Source organism: Manis pentadactyla, chromosome 18 (assembly GCF_030020395.1).
Source record: "Manis pentadactyla isolate mManPen7 chromosome 18, mManPen7.hap1, whole genome shotgun sequence".
In the NCBI taxonomy this organism is placed as follows: Eukaryota; Metazoa; Chordata; class Mammalia; order Pholidota; family Manidae; genus Manis; species Manis pentadactyla.
Genome location: NC_080036.1, coordinates 24,974,846 through 24,992,106, shown reverse-complemented (window position 1 = coordinate 24,992,106; position 17,261 = coordinate 24,974,846). Strand labels below are relative to the sequence as shown.

The window sequence follows — 17,261 nt, the reverse complement described above, 5'->3', positions numbered from 1 at the left end:
AAGAATCAATCTGGATACAATAGAAATCTTACCAGTACAGGACAGGCCTGCATATTGAATGACTGGCAGCAATTCTGCTAAGAGCAAGAGACTGCTTAAATATAGCCTCATAGGTAACTAAAAGGTGATGTTGAGCCCATTAGGCAGCGTTGTAACACTGTGAATAGCATTTAGTAGCCAGCTGTTTCTCACCCACCTCTCAGATGGTCCTAGCAGGAAACAAGCCTGTGGCTGTCATGTTTACAGTTAATTAATGTTTACTTATATTTTTAAACAAGCCTCTCAACTGTCACACTTTAAAAAAGATGTTCTGCTCTTAGTTGGAAGTTGTCAGAGCAAAGAGGAATCCTGTTTGTTCAGGGCTGGATATGTTTATGTTTAAATGTTTATCAGGTAGGAACCTCTTTCCTTCAAAGTCTCTCTCCTCCCAGAGGCTAATGCTTTCTTGTCAGAGAATACTTCTAGGCCTTGATCATGACATTGGTGTTCTGCTATGCCAGCCATGAACTTGGTTCTCAAGGGTAGACAGCATAGATTACAGCATCTCCTTGGATAGGAGAATGGGACTCAGCATGAAAATATTTCACATTTTGACCAGTATAGAAGAAGGATTCTTAAGGATGGAAGATGTACTTTGTTCCCTCTGCTTTAAAGCATTGAGTGAGCAAACCTGAAGTGCTCAAACCCTGCACATTCCAAGTAAGGTCTGGCTCTTGACAGGCTCCTGGGAGATCATCTTGACACTCTTGGAATATTCAGTTGGGTAAGAATGTCCTTCTTCACCTGGGGCCTTGGGCCATGCCAGATGGTTGATGGTGACAATGTAATTTAGGGTGCTGGTTCTTGGGCCACTAAGTGACAGCTGGACCTCTAAAGGGTACGGAGAGTGAGCAACCAAGATCAGCCATGCAGGTCACTGAGGCCACAAACTGACCCCCAATAAAAACCCTAGACACCAAGGCTCAGTCAAGCTTCCCTGGCTGGCCATACTCTACGTCACTACTGGAGAATTAAGCACTATCCATGCAACTCCACTGGGAGCAGACGTTGAAAACTTACATCTCTCTCCGGACTCTTCCTTATGAACATTTTACCTTTGCTGATTTTAATCTGCATCTTTTCACTGTAATAAACTACAATTGTAAGCATAACAACTATTCTGAGTTCTGTGATTCCTCCTAGGGAGTTACTGAAGCTGAGGATAGTCAGGGACCCCAAACACCCTCTGTCAAAGAGGAAGTGATAAAGAGAGATGGGGGGTTTCAGGTTGGAGCAGCGGATCAGAACTGAATTCTAACTCTGCCCTACGCTTTCTGGTGGCCTCAGGGAAATCATGCGGCTTCTTAAACCTTTTTGAGATGTAAACAAGGTGTCATATTAGATATTTACCCATTGTTTTAATAGATAATCATTGACTTTGTCACTGTTTTGATCACATATGTTCAAAAAGTGCTTAATAGTAGAAGTGATTATTTGCCCCAACTGTGAGATTTTCTATGCTATTTTAAGCTGCTTAGTTAGGTTAGGTAAACCCTCTAAATTTGGACAAATCCCTTCTATACATTTGCAGACAGTATGTTCACAGTTTGTAATCAATAAATGATTATTTTCATACAGTGCCTTGGGTACCATCATCTTCTCTCTTATCTTGAGCTTAAGGCTCTGGTTTCAAATACAACCTCAATTTACAATTTACAGCCTGATAAACCCATGGTCAGTTTAAAATATCGTAAGTTGAAAATGCATTTATTACACCTTACTAGTAAACATCAGGGCTTAGCCTAGCCTACCTTCAACATGCTCAGGACACTTACATTAGCCTACAGTTGGGAAAAATTATCTAACACAAAGTCTATTATAAAATGTTCATTGAATATCTCATGTAATTTAGTAAATATTTTACTGAAAATGAAAAACAGAATGGTTGGATGGGTACAGAATGGTTAAGTGCATTGGCTGTTTACCTTCATGACTGCATGGCTGCCTGGGAGCCGGGCTCACTGCCCCTGCCCAGCATCATGGAGAGGATCATACCACCCGTCACTAAACCAGGAAAAGAGCAAACTGCGTAATTTGAAGTATGGTTTCTACTGAATACGTATTGCTTTTGCACCATTGAAAAGTTGAAAAACCAAAGGTCAAATGACCATAAGCTGGGGGTCAGCTATAGCCTGTTTCTTATCAGTTGCACAGTCGCCACAAGCTTTTATATGAAAGTGCCTAGGACAGCGTCAGAAGCATCCTTGGAATTCAGTAACTACTCGTTGGACATGAATACGGACACCTGGAGGAGTTTTTCCAAACACTACTTAATAGGTATATACATTTTTGTTCTTGATCAATAACTGAATAACCAGAAAAGTAGAGACCCAGAAAATGGGATAAAATGCAATTTCTTGCCCAGTTTTCACTGGTGAGTATCAAACCAATGGTTTGCCCCTGTTAAACTGTCTCCCCCACAAAATATGTTGAAGCCTAATTCCTACTACCTGTGAATGGGACCTTACTTACAAAGAGGGTCTTTGCAAATGTAATGAAGTTAAGATGAGGCCATACTCATTATGGTGGGTCCTAATTAGAGTGACCCTAATCCAATGACTGTAAGAAGAGGGAAATTTGTACACGGACACACACAGAAGAAAGGCAGCTGTGTGAAGACACGCAGAAGTTAGTTACCCTGCCGCAAGCCAAGGGACGCTAAGGATTCCCAGCAGTGGCCGAAAGCTCGGAAGAGGTTAACAAAGGCTGTTTCCTGGAGCTTTCACAGAGATCATGACCTGCTGACACCTTGATTTCAGACTCCTGGCCTCCAGAAATGTGAGAGGCTATGTTTCTGTTGTTTAAAGTCACCCAGTTTGGATACTGGTTACGGCATCCCAGGGAAACGGATACACCCTCCATTAGAGCTTGTCACCTTGTCACGCACTGGTCTTTGGCTTGTGTCTGGTTTTCTCACCTTGACAGAAAGTCCTCCACCTCCTAGAAGGTGGAAGGAACCAGCCAAGGGCCTGGAGGCGGAAGGAAGTAACTCACCGTGGGACTCCGGCCCACGCTCCTCAGGTAGGAGAGAAGTCCTTTGGCGTGATAGATTGTCGGCTGGAGATGGGCACTGGGAGAGAGCCACTGTCTGTTCAAATCTTCCCCTCTCAGGGAGCATCTGTGACTGCAAGAACAAACAGCAAGCACATAAATATACATTTAGAAGAAAATAACTCGAGAAAACAAAGCCTGAAAGACAAATAAACTAATGACTCCAACTTCTCTGACTTCTGCCCAATTGGCACCAATGGCAGATGTCCAGAAATCTGCAGATCTGTCTGTCCTTAAAGCTTCCAGACTCTGATTATTCTCAGCCCTCAGAAGAACTGGAAAGCATATTTGACTTGATATTGGCTTATCAGAGTTTTAAGACAAAGTTTGGGAAATGTGGTTCCCCAGTATATGCATCCACAGAGAGCAAATTCAGTAAATTTCTCTAGGCTCTGGCATCCTCAATTCTACAAATAATTGAGTTGAGCTCAATCTGTCATGCTGGGTGTGTTGTATGTGATAGTCCCAGCTGGCCCCATAACTCTTATTGTACCCCAAAGAAGAGACTGAAGCTAAGGAATGATTAAATAAGTGGCCCCAGATCACATAACTAAGAGCTCGGCTTTTCATGCCAGGCTGTCTGCCTCTGAGAAGGCACAAGGCTCTCTGTCCCATGGCATGGTCTCCTCCCTACCCACAGCTGACACGGAAAGCTTGACGCTGACCCAGAGAGGCCGAGTGTATTTTGCAAGGACATCATCATGGAATATTAGCATTAGAAATGAGCTCAAAATTCTACATCCCCTCATTTGGGAAATAGAGATGTTCACATTTGAAAGTATCAAGTTACTTTAACAAAAGTGACACAGCTGGTTGGCCATGGCTACAATTCAGAGGGAAGCAAACTGAGACGTAAAGCTATCCAGTAAGGTCATCCTAACAGAGCGCCCGAGATTACCAAGTCCAGCCCCTGCTCAGCAGAATCCTGCTAAGACATTATTTACTCGATAGACCTAACAGGCGAAGTGCCACAGATTTGAGGGAGCATCTCCATTAACTGGTGCCCCCCACACACCCAAGCTGGTACCCTACCCCACCCCTCCCACCACCCCTGCCCTCTCCACTCCAGCTCCATCCAATTAACCGCAGTTCCCTCCAAGCAACTGCACTTACGGTCTCTTTGCCAGGATGCCCCACAACTCCATCCTTTCCTTGCAACTTTCAGGGGCTCAGCCCTACAAGGAAATGTTCCCGGATTCCCAGGCCATTCCATTCTGCTATTTGTTGCAAAAGCATACAGAATCCCCCTTAACCAGAGTTCTTATAAAACCATTTTGAGTGGATTTGATTGATTCATTCATTCACTCATTCATTCATCCCTTTATATCTCTTCCCTTCCCCGTTAGATGGTAAGCTCCCTGGGAGCAGGAACCGCCTCTTTGTTACTGTCAAAAATCCAATGCAGTGACTGTGTCAGAGTTGGTATTCAGTAAATAATTTGGAATGAATAAATGCACCAGCATTTAGATGTAGAATCAGTTACATTTTTCATTTTTTAAAAAGCCACTATTTTCAATAAATCTTGGAGGTAGAAGAAAAAGGTACAGCCTCCTCCTTTCACCAGTTCTCATCTTCATGTTTCTGAAATTATCTTTAAATATTAGTTTCCTGCTTCTTGTTAACCCCCTCTTACAGCTCACTGAAAACTGAAAATCTGTAGATTAGTCATTTATCCCCATTTCACCATTACAATATTTTGACTTGAGAAATGGTAGGTGTTTTATCATCATCCTTTCTGGGATTTTTGGTTCTTTCCTTGCTAGTTTTTTTTTCTCCCTTCCTCTTTTTAGCAGCAATGATTTCTAGAAATAGAGTTTATCTATTCTGCCTGGTGACCAAGGATGAAGGTAAAATATACAGAAAATCTTGAACGCTGACAGCAATGGATTGAAGTGGGCATCCCAGATTTGCTCCTGGGCACATTTGCTGGGTTTTAATGAATTTCTTTTCCCAAATCAAGGTGCTTGAAGGCACAACATCCCAGAGCCCTGGGACTCTCTTCAACTGCTCTGTGACTCCCCTTGACCTGGATTGTGAGGAACACTGGCGATTTGTATTTTCCTGTACGATGCAAGGGAGGAAATCAAGGTCCCTGAAAAGCAGTTCTGTTTGTGTGAATGAAAAGGTGAGCATTATATGTGTGTAACAGCCAGAAATTCTCTCAGGGCTCTCGAACTTTCCTTTCCATAGGCTCCGTGGAGACCAAGTTCAGGGGCAATGCCTACATAGGAAAAGCTCATAGGTTACCACAGAGCAGATACACCATTCTAGGTTACAATTCCCAAAAAATGGGGTGAAAAAATGAAGTTTTGTGCCGCAGTCTGAATAAACCTGAATTTCGGTTAAGAAGTCATACCCTCAATTCTCAGCTCAGCCACCAGATGGGGAATCCAGCATCTCTTTGAGAGCCAGTATTCTCATATGCAAAAAAATATAGAAAAGCCTGACCTACCTCCCAGGACTATTTGAGGATCAAATGAAATGATATCTATTTTAGGTATCTCCATGGAGAAATATCTGTATTACTCTGTCTGCACCCGTGTCTATGTGCATGTCACACCCTCACCTCCATCCACCTGCACATCCCCACCGACACCTGTTTCTACATCTTGCTCCACATTTTTAATGCTCAGGGGTGCACAGCACCAATTGTGAGACAGGGATCATTAGTTCCTTAGCTCATCCTAGTCTTTCTTCCTTATGAGGAATAATCGGGGAGCTAGAGGCAGGTTGATTGAAAGGACGAAGAATCTTGGCTGGGAACCCAAAGTGAGAGGCTGCGCTTGGGCACACTTAAGGATGGAAGGAATGGAATTGACAAGAAAATAATTCATCTATGAACAACATGCAAGGAAACAGTACAAACTGCTGATCAGACTACGGGCTGTAAGACTTAGGGAGGCTGTTAGGTGGGGGCGAATTTTGCTTGTTCTGCCGGAGACGACTCAACAGCGAACCCGTTTGGTGTACACAGGTGGGTGGACTTGGGGAGCCCACGTTTGTACTTGTGTTCAGGGCTCTGCGCGTGGGTATGACTTTGTATCTCTGCGTGTGCCCATTCTTCCAGAAGTCCCCACATCTACACAATTGCACATGATTACAACATATATTACACCTCACTCGAGCGCTTTTCCTTTTAAAGCAAATCCATTTTGCTTCCAATCTCCAAAAATCCATTTGGCATTTTGTGTTAATAATATCGGAGATCCACACAGCCAGAGAAACTGCTGCCGTTCTTTTCTGAGATTTGTTTTAAGCATGTGAAGATGAAATATAGCCTACTTTATTATCGACTGTAGCGTTTCTACAATGACAGCTGCTCCCTCTGTGTGGAGTGAATTAGCAGATGGACAGCTATGACTGGCTGGCAGTATATTCAGTGCCTCTAATTTCTGAAAAGGGGTCATCCCTCAAATAGAGTTTGAAGTCCTGCTTTGCATACAAGAAGAATGAAATGGTGAACATTGCTATTTTTTTCCCCACTGAAAATTGCAAATTTACAGAGGAAAAAAAAAAATACTTCCTTTTGGTTTTCCCAGGTGAAGTCACTTGATGCAACTAGTCTTCACCAAGAATAAAAGGGGTGGGTTAGTTTAATTACAGTAGGGTTTAAGATAAAGCTTCTAGGGAGTAAGTGTGCTAGATTTAGGGTGACCAACCATCTGGATTGTCCAGGGATATTGCGGTTTTAGCCTCGAAATCTCTGCATCCCAAGAACCCCTCAGTCCTTGACAAACTGAGACAGGTCCCCTTAATGCTAGATCCCAAAGTCTAAAGGCTGTTTCAAAGTCAGGGTCTGGGACCAGAATTGGGCCTGTTTTATGCTGGTTTTGAATGTTTTAGGAAGGGCATGCCCCCTGCCCCATCCCCAGGCACCTACACTCCCTGTTTTTACCTCTGATTGTTGTACACACACCTGTGTGCTCCCTCTAGGTGCTTACAGCCTGTCTAGGAAGACCTACACATACAGTTTTTGGTACAATGTATTTCTTCCCTTAAAAAAAGTCTCTGATCTCCTGAAAATATGGTCATTTTATAACCGAACAAAAGCATTGCAGCTGAAATGATCAAACAGCGAATCAGCAGTCACTGAACAGAAGCCACCAATCACATGGTGTCCCTTCCTCAGGACAGGGTATCCGAGGGGAAAATATCCTTAAAGGCCCGATAGCCTAAAGAGAAATGGTGCCACTGGGAAGCATTCTTGTAATGTTAGCTGTGGATGTTATGTATCTGCTCAGAACAGGGTTGCCTTAGCCAGAGACTGGGAAACAAGAGATATAACCAAGGACCACAACTCAGAGAAGGAGGACAAGTGAGTCACGACCTAACACAGAATCTGCAAAGGTTCAGTCAGACAAGGAAATGATTCAAAAATGCCTCCCATCCATCTGTGACTGATAAATGGGGAGATGGGGCCCATTGGGCTTGATAATCATAGTGCTCTTTGCACAGCAAGCTGAACTCTCTTTAGACAGTGACGCTGAGGTTCAGCAAGCAGCTTCGCCATTCACTGCACATCCTCAGAACAAGATGCAGCTCGGATGCAGGAGTGGAACATTCATAAAGGTGAGGCAAGGCATGGAAGCTTCCAGAACATGACAGAACAGCATGGGGCGTATCAGCCAGACCCTGCCCCTGGAGTTTTCCAAATAAGCCTTACGTGGATGGAGAAAAGAAGGAAAAGTAAAAATCAGCTTCATCTTAAGCCATCGTTGTTGTAAAGCTAAAAACAATCGGGGCTGCCAGGGATATATTATAACATTCAGACTGTTTTTGTCACACAAAATGCTCAGACAGTCAATAATCTAGAGAGAAAGGAAATGGAAGAGACCAAACCCAGGTGTCCCCCAACATCTCCAAGAACCCAGCAGTGTGTCACAAAAGACCAATCACCCCAGATTCCAGGTAAGGAAAAGTGAAGTCTTTAAAACATGGACCACTGGAACCGACCTGAGCTCAAATGTCAGCTTTGTTCAGTACATGACTCTGAGTCGACACTTGACCTTAGGTCTGTTGGAATCTAAACTACTTGTTCTTTATGCTCTTGTTTCTCAAAGTATGGTCAGCAACCTGCAGCATCGGCCTCAGTGGGGGGAGCCTGTTAGAGATGCAGGATCTTAGGTGTCCCCTAGAATCTGCATGTTAACAAGATGCCCAGGGAATGTGGGTGCACATTTAGTGGGAGAAACACTGTTTAGTGAAAGAAAATAAACACTCAGAAAGGACACCTGTGCTCGACAGAGGACTTCACCGAGACCACGCTCTCAGGAACCTAGACACAGGCTGTTTAGAATCTCTAGCATCTCAGCCAGGAACAAAAGTTTGGGGAGAACCTGCCCCCCAACCTGCCTTCCCCATTTTCCCATTATTGTGTTGGTCTCCTGCACATTTTAATTTGAGAACCAATATAGAATTAAGATGAAAATGTGTTTTTCTCTAAGTTGTTTTGACAAGTCTGATTTCATAATCAATCTGATGGAAGAATTTGAAAGATATAATAAAAGACAAGTTCAGCCGATATCGGGCCAGACCTGATTAGGTGGTGGGCCAGCTTGGCAAAAATAGAGTGACCTTTACACTACCACTTCTATAAGTCAAGAATATATAACCAGTTAATTCACATTTCTATATAGCACTTGCACCCATACCTAGCTGACTCATTCAAAAAAGGTGTCACTCCCACTGACATAGTTGACACTCTAAGGTCGAAGTCTCCAAAGCTACGTCTTGAGGTCACAATGCTCTGCAAGGAATCTGCCAAACCAGGGAATCTCAGCCTGTGTCAGCAGATCTGATACCAGGCAGCCGATATGCCCTTGAAGTCGCCTATTGCAACTGGCCGACATTTTGGACCACAAAACATTTACCAGATGTAAGAACTGTTTATTTCATTGTTGAAATTTTAAATCCATTAATAATCTTTGCACAAAGTGGTCAGAATGGAAAATTGTTAAGATTTCTTTAAGTCAGAAACTAATGACTATCTCCATAATGTTAAAAAAGAAAAAAAATCCTTTAAAATAATACAACACTTTCTCCTGACAATCAGGAAAATAAGGATTGATGGACACTTCATACTTAACAAGTTGGTGCAAGGTATAAAATTTGGTGCAAAAGACAAAAGTATTTATGTTATTTATTAATTCACCAAATCTATTTATGGTTCCAACACCTACTGTGTGTCAGCTATATATCCTGAGGAATAAAGCAGTGAACAGGCCCTACTAGGAATTTACATTCTGGAGATTCTCATTGAATGGCAGCTCAAGGCAGATACCGTATCCACCTTTGTTCCATTAATTTCTCAGAACCAACCCATCTATGACCAGCACATTCTAGGCAACTAATTCATCATTATCTAGGGCATAAATGAAACCCAACTCCCCGTTCTACTAATGTCAGAATATTTCTTCCCTGGGCAGCCAATATCTAAATTAATTAACTGTGACTGGTTTTTTGTTGTTGTTGTTGTTTTTACTGTCAGTTCAACAGGTTTAATGATGGGAGATCAATTTTTTTCATATAATCTCCATTTTGGCAATCTGCTTTGGATTAAAAGTTACTGTACTCTCTTCATTAGAGAGACACCCTTAGGAATAAAATTCCAGGCAAAGTTCAAAAGCATTATCACTGAGAAAAATAAAAATTACTTCTTTTATAAAGTTGCAGTGTGAGCTACATTCTCTTATCCCAAGTGCAAGACTTGGCAAGGAAGTTTACAGCTGAGCTATGCCAAAGCAGCTCAGGAATTAGGGTTCTTCAGTGGACATAAGACCAAACAGCACCCCATGTTTCTCTTCTGCAAGGAAAGAATTCATAGCTCTTCACTTGCTTCCTCTTTTCTATGCCTCAGAGGCTTCCTAAATATTAAGGCAATTTTTCCTTATGGACCAGAAAGCAGACCAGACATTTACATCTCCCTGATGAGGTCATTAAGCCAAAAGGTGTCCCTAGAGAGTCATAACTTTTGCCTTCCCTGCTTGGTAGTCCGGGTAACTAGAAAGGTGATTCTCCGCTGTCTCCAGAGGTTGGCAGTATGTTTAACTCTGATGAATAATAAACTCCAGATGAATCTCTTGGGACAAGGAACACAGATGTAGAAAAATAATATTTGGTGATTGGGGGTTTCAGTAGCTAGGAAACATTCACCTCATCCCCAAAGCAATACTGACCACTGATATCATTCTCAGGTAAAGAAAGGATAGAAGCATCTGGGAAATCTGAAGTTCCTTTTCCTTGAAGTCCTGGCAGGAGAAAGTGGAAAGACAGGAATGACAGCACATGTGTGAAGAGAAAGTCAGAAAACAAATCGAGTTTAGTGTTGGCTTTTACATTTGCTAACATGAGATCTTGGGTAAGTTCCTCAGTTTTGCCTGGCCCAGATTTGACATGTGAAAAAAAAAAATGGACACATGATCTCTATTCAAGGTGATTTTCTTGTTTAGAAATCCTTGTTCTAGATAAAGATTTCCAAAGGAAAAGAGAAAGAGAGACAGAGAGAAAGATACACAAATACAGGAGAGAGGAGCCTGGGGGCGGGGTGGGCTATATAGTTTTATTCTTTCCAACAGACTCATAAGGAAAAAAAACTGCCCAACATTTGTAACCTTATATTTGAATTACAGCAACCACCTTATACCTGGTTTTCTCATCTCTTATCTCTAATAATGTTTCTCTCCTAAGTTAAAATAGTTCCAAAATGATATTCAGATTCTTTCAGTGGCTTTCCATCACCTCAAGGCGGATGTGTAACCTACTTTGGCTGGCATTCAAGATCTACAGGCATGTCTCAGTTTACCAGCCCAAGTTCGCATCTTATTACCACCCACCACAAACCCAGCTACAAGCAAGCCAGGTTTCCTGGTTGTTTCCAGAACAGCTGGTGCTCTTCCAACTATCAAATCCTCTCAACTGCTGATGAAACCATGTCTGAAGTCCAGTCCTTTTCTCCTCTCTCTTTCTTAGTCTACCCATCTTTCCACAATCTTCTTAAGCCCTGCCTCTCTCATGAGATATTATTGGACCACTGCAAATCCATCGCAGTTTCTCCAACCTCCAAACTTTCTTAGGAAAATATGGTGATGGAAAGTTCATGTGTTTCTAGTTCAGACCACCACTCGCCACCTTCCTCATAGTCTTCTCTGCACACAACATCCCGAGACTCATCATTTCTCTACTCAAAATCCTCTAGCGACTCCCACTATTACTCAGAATGATGTCCAATCTAGAAGGTCCTACTCTATTTTCTCCCCTCCCCTGGCTGGCTTCACTCGATCCAGGATCACTAGTTCCTGTGTGTTTCAGGCACACGCCACCCTCAGAGTATTTGCATTTACCGTTCCCTCTACCTGAAAGACTCTTTGCAGATATCCACGGCTTTCCATCCCAGTTTGTATTTAAACATTATCTTTTAAAAGAGAAACTTCTCCAATCCTACCCAATGTTGCTATCCTCTGTTCCCTCATTTATAGTATTTTCTTCACTGCACTTAGCACTCTCTGTCTGTCTAGTATATATCCACTTTTACTTTCTATCTGCCCTGCTAGATAGAGGCCCAGTGATAACACAGACTCTACCTGCCGTGCTCAACTACTGCATCCTCAGCACCAAGAACAATTCACTGACACACAGAGGCACTTTATCAATAGATAATGAGTGGATGGATGGATGAATGAATGAATGAATGGATTCTCCAATCTCTAGTTTCTGGGAAGTATGTTTTCATGGTCTTAGGATATTTTTACTTTCAGAAAAAGTATAGATATGGCTGAGTATAGATGTAGTATTAATGGTTCCTTCCCTGAAATGGTCAGTTCCCTATCATTTTTACTGATGAAGAAGTTCAATCCTTTTCAATGGTCTAGCTCCCTCAAAGATATTGCACAAAAAAATTGGAAGTTACTTTACTTTAGCTTATTTCCACTAAGACCCAAAATAAAATCAGACAGGCTTATCATTAATAGCTTGTTTTCACTCTTTTATTCAGGGAGTCATTTGAGTAATATCTGAAATCAAAACATCCTTCTACCTGGGGCTCATGGACCAGAAAAAAGTTATCTTTGATCTCCTGTATCTTTTAAACTAAAATATACACTACAGTCTCAACATAGCTATTACAACTTTTATATCTCCTTATCAAAGAGAATACTTGTCAAAATTATATTTCATAGGAAAAAAAATCTATGTAAATACTTGTTTACCTTCTTCCTCACTCTTCCTCCAAGATGAAAAAAATCTCAAAAAAACAGAAAACTTTAGGAAATCAACAGTTCACATTTACCCATTCAACACCCATCCTTTTTAGCCTAAGACAGGAAGCAGTCCTTTAGATACTGTTGCTCCACATCCACAGGATCCAGATTGGGTGATCACAATTATCAGGAAGGTGTTGCTTTCTCCTTTTACTCTGTCATCTGTTCTAAATTTACATTTTACTGGTCCTTGACAAGGATGGTGTAACAGATGGCAAGTAAAATCTAATTAGTGGTGTCTTGCAAGTATGTCAAGACTCTTCAATAAGGTTGTTTTGCTGCAAAGCCATTAGATGCGTGTTAGCTCTGTTTCCTGATCACAGGCGTAAGGAATCAGAAGTACTGGTCTTTATTTTACCTAACTCAAAGATTTTCAAGTGGGAACAGCCTTCTACCCAGGGGCATTTGTTAAAAACAAGCAGAGGCAATTGCTGAATATCACGGCTTTTGGAGACAGTGGGCAGCAGTTGGACAAACAATGGATTAATCACAAAATGTAAAACTAAAAGCTGGGGAAGGAAATGTCCACAGGGGGATTTGAAAAGTTGTAACCTATTCCTGGGAGTAGAAATGCATAGGATTGTATGTGTGCCAGGTCTGGTCACATGCCTGTGTGCACGCTCAGGAAAAATCTGTGAAGGCTCCGGGTACTCACCTCTGACTAACCTATTTAGAAGCAGGAAATAAGGAGCAAGGCTGAGTTATAAGCTACCTGAGTGAGTGTTGAAGGCAGGCCCCCAACCTGTCCATGCCCCCCAGCAAAAGCTATAGGATTTATTAGTCACAGGCAACTAAGAAAATCTCTACCTAATTAAATAATCATGAAGCCAGCCAAGCAGAGATTTCAGTGGCCACACATGACAATACTACTTTACAGAATTAGTTTAAAAAGTTGCTAAACAAACAACAAACACTGGCATAAGGGAAGGACTTAATTTCCAGAATTTCCAAAATTATGCTATTTAAAATTTCTACTGTTCACCCAAAAAACTTGAGACATGCACAACACAAAACAAAAATGAAACAACAAGAACAAAAATAGGAAAATATGGCCCATGCATAGGAAATAAAGCCATTCATAGAAACTGTCCAATGGAAGCTCAGATATGAGACATACTGACAAAGATTTAAATCAGCTATTATAAATATGTTCAAAGAATCAAAGAAAACCAGTTCTAAAGAACCAATGGAAAATATGACAACCATGTTTCAACAGATATTATCATATAAATATCACTATCATACCAATAAGGAGAGAAAAAGTACATAGAAAGAACCAAATTGAATTTTCTAGGATTGAATTCAATAACTGAAATGAAAAAAATCACTAGAGGTGCTCGACAGAAGACCTGAGCAGACAGAAGAAATATGCAATGAACATGAGACAGTTCAATTGAGATCATCCAGTCTTAGGAACAGAAAGAAAACACAGAATTTTTAAAAAGTCTCTGAGATCATCAAGATAATGCCATACACATAATAGGAGTCCTAGAAAGAGCAGAAAGACAGAGAGACAAAGAAGCAGAAGGAATAGTTGAAGAAACAATGATCAGAAACTTCTTAAATTTGATGAGAAATACTAATCTACACATCCAAAAAACTCATCAAACTCTAGAACAGGTACCTCAGAGTCCATACCTAGACACATCATAATCAAAATGTCAAAAATCAAGAAAATTTGGAAAGCAGCAATAGAAAAAGTGACTAATCCTATACAAGAGATACACAATGAGATTGAAAACTTATTTCTCATCAGAGTCCATGGGGGCCAGAAGGCCATAAGATGATATACTCAAACTGCTAGCTAAGAATCCTGTATCTAGCAAAACAATCCTTTAAATAAAGGAGCAAGTAAGACAGTTCCAGATAAACAAAAACGGAGAGACTGAATTGCTACATGATCTGTCCTATGAGAAATTCTAAAGGAAGATGTTTAGGCTGAAATGAAAGGAGATTAGACAATAATGAGAACACACATGAAAGAATAAAAGCACTGACAGAGGTAACTCCACAGGTAAATATCAAGGACAGCATAAACACATTTTTTTGTAACTTTTTTCTCATATATGATTTGAAAAAATCTACATAAATAATTATAAGCTGTGTTGATGTGCATACACTGCATAAAGATGTAATTTGTCTGACAGCACAAGGGAAGGGGTAGGAAATGAGGTTACAGAATAGCAAAATTTTGTATCCTATTGTAAATACAATTAAGTTTGTATAAATCTAAACTGGATTATTATAAATAATATATTAATTATAAGCCCCAGGGCAAACACTTAGGAAAGAATTCAAAACAATTATAAGAGCAATGACAGATTAATTTAAATGTCATACTTGATAATATTTAACATAAAATGTGACAGTAATGGAAGAATGCACAAACAACAAAAAAGGACAGAGAAATGCAGGAAACAAGTAACAAAGTTGCAGATATAAATTCTCCCCTATCAGTAATTACATTATATGTCAGTGGATTAAACCATTCAATTGAGAGAGAAAAATGAGCAGAACAGCTTTATTTTGAAAGAAGTGCTATAGTTATAAACTGTACATGAGATCTATTTTAGATTGAAAAACATAATGACTTCAAAGTAAAAGGACAGAAAAAGATATGCCATGCAAATACTAGTCCAAAGAGATTGAGTGGCTAGACTATTATCAGACAAAATCAACTGTAACTCAAAAAGTTGCAAGGAACAAAAACGGGATACCAGGTAATGATAGAGTCAATTCACTAAGAAGACATAAGTATTATAAACATATATACACCTAATAACAGAGTATTACAATATATTAAATAAAAACTGACAGACACAAAGTGGGAAGTAGACAATTTAATAATAATAGTTGGAGATTTCAATTCCTCACCCCCAGTAGTGGATAGAACAACTACACAGAAGATAAACAAGGAAAAAGAAGACTTGCATAACACCATATACCAATTAGGCTTCAGACAACTACAGAACACTTGGCCCAAAATGGCACATGCATTATTCTTCTCAAGTGCACATGAAGTGTACTCCAGGCTAGACCACATGATAGGCCATAAAACAAGTCTCAATCAATATGAAAGATTTAAATTGTAAAAGGTATTTTCTATGACCAAAAGCAAGTTAAATTAGAAATCTATAGCAAAGGGAAATTTGGGAAATTAACAAACATGTAGAAATTAAACAGCATACTTCTAAATAATCAATAGGTCAAAGAAGAAATCACAAATGAAATTAGAAAAATCTCTGAGAGCAATGAAAACACAACACACCAAAAGGATGAAACAAAGCAAGCACAGTGCTTAGAGGAAAATATACACCTTTGTTAAACAAGAAAAAAGGTTGCAAACACCTTTATTAAACAAGAAAAAAGATCTCAAATCAATAACGCACACTCCCACCCTGAGAAACTAGAAGATGGAATTAAACCCAAAGCAAGCAGAAGGAAGGAAATAATAAAGATTAAAACAGAAATCAATGAAATAAAGAATAGAAAAACAATAGAGAACTCAGTGAACTAAAAGTTGGCTTTTAAAAATTTATAAATCTTTAGTGAAACTGACAAATAAGGAGAAAAGATATAAATTATTAAAAATAAGTAATGAAAGGGGATATTATTATTAGCCTTATAGAAATGAAAAGGAGTACTATGAACATTTGTACACCAACAAATCAGAAAATCAACCAATACTGAGAAAGATATAAACTATCATATCTGACTCAAGGAAAAAGAAAAAATCTGAATATACCTATATTAAAGAAATTGAATTAATAGTCAAAAAAGTTTCCACAAAAATTCCAGGACCATATAGCTTCACTGGTAAATTCTACTAAACTTTTAAAGAATGAAAATTAATTCTTCACAAACTTTATCAAAACATAAAAGAGGAGAGGAACATCCCAAGTCATTCTATGAATCTGGTATTACCCTGATACCAAAATCAAACAAAAATGTCCCAGAAAAGAAAACTGGAGACCAATATCCTTTACAAATATAGATCTAAAAATCCTCCACAAAATATTAACAAACCAAAGACAATAACATATAAAAATGATTATATGTGCTGTTCACAAACAAATGGGATTTATTCCAGGATTGGAAGGTTTGTTCAACATGAAAACCAATGAATGGTAAAAATAAATCAATGTAATACACCATATTAATAAAGGAGCAAAACAACCATTATCATCTTAGTAGATACAGAAAATTATCTTACAAAATCCAATACCTTTATCATGATAGGAAATTCTCAAAAAACTAAGAATAGAAGGGAAGTATTTCAACCTAGTGAGTGTATCCACAAAAATCCCATGGCTGTCATCATATTTAATGGTGAAAGATAGAAAACTTTCCCCTAAGATCTGGACTGAGCCAAGAAGTCTGCTCTCACTACATGTCCTCAACATTGTATTAGAGATGCTACCCAGAGAAATTAGACAAGAAGATAAACTAAAAAGTATCCAGATTGTAAAGGAAAAAGTAAAACTGTCCCATTGGCAGGTAATATAATCTTGTGTATATATCTTTTATATATAAGGTATAAAATCCTCAAGAATCTACAAAAAATAATTTAGAGCCAATAAATAATTTTTGCAAGGATTGAGGATATAAGATCAACCTGCAACATCAACTGTATTTCTGTATACTAGCAATGGAAAGTCTGAAAATAAAATTAAAAATAAATAATTTATAATAGCATCAAAAATAATAAAATACTTAGGAATCAATTTAACCAAAGATGTACAAGACTTGCACACTGTGAACTATGAAATATTACTAATCCTGAAAAAAAAACAGTCTCTGATTCAGGAAAATATCTGCATCCCTATGTTTATTGCCACATTATTTACAATAGCCAAGATAGGGAAGCAACCAATATGTCCATCAATAGATGAATGGATAAAGAAGATGTGGTACATA

At 39.4% G+C, this 17,261-nt stretch overlaps 1 protein-coding gene across 19 annotated transcripts in view; it reads right to left on the bottom strand.

Moving 5' to 3' along the window:
* The window catches only part of AGBL1 (AGBL carboxypeptidase 1), an 834,111-nt gene that overhangs the window by 495,805 nt on the left and 321,045 nt on the right, over window positions 1–17,261 (bottom strand). For all 19 annotated transcript variants that reach the window (XR_008994688.1, XR_008994687.1, XM_057494793.1 and 16 more), the window contains exon 19: window positions 3,034–3,163. Coding sequence is in view for 17 of the 19 variants with exons in the window: in XM_057494793.1 (XP_057350776.1) it covers window positions 3,034–3,163 (130 nt within the window). In the remaining 2 variants the exon portion in view is untranslated. The remainder of the gene's footprint in view (window positions 1–3,033; window positions 3,164–17,261) is intronic.